This window comes from Helicoverpa zea, chromosome 31, assembly GCF_022581195.2.
Source record: "Helicoverpa zea isolate HzStark_Cry1AcR chromosome 31, ilHelZeax1.1, whole genome shotgun sequence".
In the NCBI taxonomy this organism is placed as follows: domain Eukaryota; kingdom Metazoa; phylum Arthropoda; class Insecta; order Lepidoptera; family Noctuidae; genus Helicoverpa; species Helicoverpa zea.
In genome coordinates, this window is record NC_061482.1 from 13,862,644 (window position 1) to 13,866,291 (window position 3,648).

General features: G+C 37.9%; 1 protein-coding gene across 1 annotated transcript; it reads left to right on the top strand.

Annotated features, from left to right (window-relative positions):
• Positions 1 to 314: 314 nt before the first annotated feature.
• Positions 315 to 2,469, top strand: LOC124645498 (histamine H2 receptor-like). The gene is made up of 3 exons (XM_047185316.1): positions 315 to 504; positions 939 to 1,108; positions 1,691 to 2,469. The coding sequence occupies exons 1-3, from the start codon at positions 315 to 317 to the stop codon at positions 2,393 to 2,395; spliced, it is 1,065 nt and encodes a 354-aa protein (XP_047041272.1). The 3' UTR covers positions 2,396 to 2,469.
• Positions 2,470 to 3,648: the final 1,179 nt, after the last annotated feature.

Here is a 3,648-nt window from a genome sequence, read left to right on the forward strand (position 1 = left end):
TTTTTTTTTCACGATTTTTTCACTTTTTTACGTAGATAGAACGTACGTATATCGATATATGAAAACTATCGTTAAGGAATCGGTTTCAAGCGTGTCTTACTTTGTTTCTCAAATCAAGATTTATTAATTTTCTATAATTTTTTTCGGGTATGAAATAACTTCTAAGACTAACATCTCTTTTTTTACAAATACGTGATAGAGTCTAGATTCCCAATCTTTGATTTCTTGGACTCTGTCCCCGATGTCAGAAGATTATTAAAAAAAATATAAAGTAATAAAAGTGGTACTAACAAAATTCCTCTTGTTCGCAGACCATGAGGAACTTTACGTTCCCGATAAATAACTACGGAAATTTCAACCGCAGCATCTCGCCCATCACGCTGGACGCCGAATGGCCGACTCTCAGTCGGCTCCTGTTTCTCTTAATCAGCTCTATAGCGGGCACCTTTCTTAATGGCTTTTTTATCTCATCCTTCTTTATAGAGCATTCCTTAAAACGGCTGGGTGAGTCTTTTTGCTTTGCTGCTGCGAATATTATGAGCTATAAATGTGCTTGCAATACTGTTCAGGGGCCCGATTCTACTAATTTTTTTTAAACCACATACGATTCACATCCGACTGAGATCCAATCACGACTCATTTACGATTGAGGCGTATGTGGCATTCCGTGTTTTTGATATACGTTTTTATCCGTTTCTGTGATTCAATAATGAATATTATCTGCAAATTATTTTCGATTACAATATAATTGTAGAGCAAACTACAATATAGACCAATCACAAACCAATCGAATGTCATTGGAATACGATTGGTCTTATATTAGTAGCCGAATGCCCGCTAAGGTTAAAACTGCTATTGCGATTCAATTTTGACATTATTAACTTAGCAGAATCGGATCCCTGGTAGGTCAGGGTTTGATGCCGTCATCTTGTCTTCAGGTAATGTGTACCACGCTTGTGTCGGGATCTGTGATCTGTTGATCACGTCAGCCGTGATGCCGGCTGCAGGAGTGGTACTTCTGTCTGGTGAATGGGATCTACTGGAAGTCTGCAAGGGCATGGAGTTCGTCACCATCGCTGCGACTTACTGCCACAGTGTGTTCTTTGCTGTAAGTATATTTGTTACTTTAAGAGCACCTGTATACTGCAGAGTAGACTGTCGGTCGGCAGTTGATCTGATGGTTCGAATTTTTTTTTAAAGAAAAATTTTATCCCTATTTCTTTTCAGTCGGTTTGATATCTAATCTTTGTTATGATGATCTGTGAGATCGAACCAACTATCGGCCGACTAAAGTTTGCAGTGTGCGGGTACTCTAATACTCACATTATTATTAAGTTAAGGACTTCTACTAAGTCTTGTATGCAAAGCGAAGTATCGAGTAGATTTTGAATGAAACAGCACAAAGGCGAAAGAAACGTTTAGCTGCTAGCGTTCTTTAGAAATATTCTGCTGAGTTTAGTATTGCGAATTTCTAGTTGTTACTGCACACACATTAAACACACTTAGAAATTTTAGTCCAATAAAGTCTTAATAAATAAATGTAGGTACATAGCCGGACCTGTCAAATTTTACCAATCGAACATCAACTTTCCACTTTTGCGATAAGGTTGAAAATATCTTGAAGCAATTTGACAGATTGAAGTGTGTATGTACTTACAAGTCTCGCGCTCTAACAAAATTTGTTCCACAGTTTGTGACGGCCGAGACGTACGTGCGCGTGGTCCACGGGCCCCGATGTTACGACGCGTTCCTACAAATGGGTATCGGTCTGGTCGCCATTCTCATCTACCTGTTCGGCTTCCTTCTCGCTGCCGTCGGCGTCTACAGCGGATTCGATTACGATTACTGCGAGCGACGTCACCACGGCAACCTATACTTCCGCGTCATCACCTCCCTCTCGGTCCATGGCGTGACCTGTGTACTTACCATCTACTTCTTGATAGCCTCCGCCATTAACATCCGATGCCTCTCCCGCTTGCAAGCTCAGTACAAGAGATCCCAACAGTACGACCGCGACTTCAACATGATCCATTTGAACATGGCCGCTTACGTCCTCTACATGACGTGTTGGATCCCGTACATCGTGACGGTCTACAAGTACCCCGACGCTTACGATGGTCTCTACTACCACTCGGCTTGGATTGGCGCATACCGCTCTATGATCAACGGTTTATTATACAGTGCTATGAACGCGAACTTCCGTCAGGCGTTTTCCCAGCTTTTCGTTTACTGCTGCTGCAAGAACAGCCTCTCTGCCCCATTCCGAAGCCGCCACCGACGCAATCTTGATTACTCTACGCCATCTGGTGAAGTCAGGGTCCATGTCATGCACAAGGCCATTGCCCCTAGCAGCCCCTCACGACCTGGCACCTCTCGCGACACTCAGGAATTATGAGTATTTACCTACACTTGCCAGTATGTCATGGGCTTTCTTAAGCACTAGAGCGTATTTCACTATCCCGATCCTCAAAGACTTAACGCGCCTTTTAAATAAAATATACTTCTATTTGTAAGGCCGTTAAGCTTTTGATGATTTCGGCGCTCGAACGACAACTGACCATCGATGAAGTCGCATCATCTGCGCAACGACAACCATTGATTAACTCTCTCTTTGACGTTCGTTCAATTTCTTGGAATCTCAGTGTTGACTGTGCGTAGTAGTTGGTCCTTCTTAGAGTCACTATCCCACCTTTTGTAAATAAATCTTCATGACATTTAAATTATATATATACAGTTGTTACCCCCTTACATATTGAAATTGACTAAAATTTATTTCACTGTGCCTACCTACGAATTTTATAAATACCTTGTATCTACTTTTATTTTGATACTGTACCTATATCCCTAACTTTTACTAAGAATTTACAATAGTACTTTACAGCTTTTATCCTAATATTAATTATTATAAGCATTTTACATGACAACGTACGGGCTAGCTTTGGGGTACTCACAGTGTTTTCAAAATTGATGATTTTTTTTATACTTTACTATTTTAATGTGGTGATTGGTTGTAAGTGAAAAATCTATATTTATTGTTTTGTAAGTATAAATATTTATTGTTATTATTAAGTTTGCACTGATTGCATTAAGCGGTCGGTTTTTATATTAAGTTACCAAAAAGTCACCATTACGTGTACCTAATTAAATTTTAAATCACGCACAATTATTTATATTATTGTAAGCTAAAGATATTATTTTATTTATGGTGTTTTTGTTATGTAGATTATTAACGTGACTAAACAGTTCGTGATAGTATATTTGTTACAAATATATATGAGAAACAAAAAATATATATCGATGTGTTAATATTTTACAAACTGTTTTCAAATTCAAATGTTTTATTCCCAAAGATTGTTTCTTATAAAATAACCTATATCTAGTCAAACCTATATATTTTAATTATCTTTCCGTCCCCATATGTGATTTTAAGTGTTACGTATGGAAAGTGAATGTTTTATGAATCGATCGTATATATTTATATTGAATAGCGTTATATTATTTATATAAACAGATATATATTTCAAAAGGATGGGGAATTATCTACAAGCCCGTTCGAAAGTTGTTATCTTTACAAATATATATTTGCGTAAAGAACGATGTTGTTGCATTTAACGAAGTATATAAATATACATTTATATTTATTTCAAC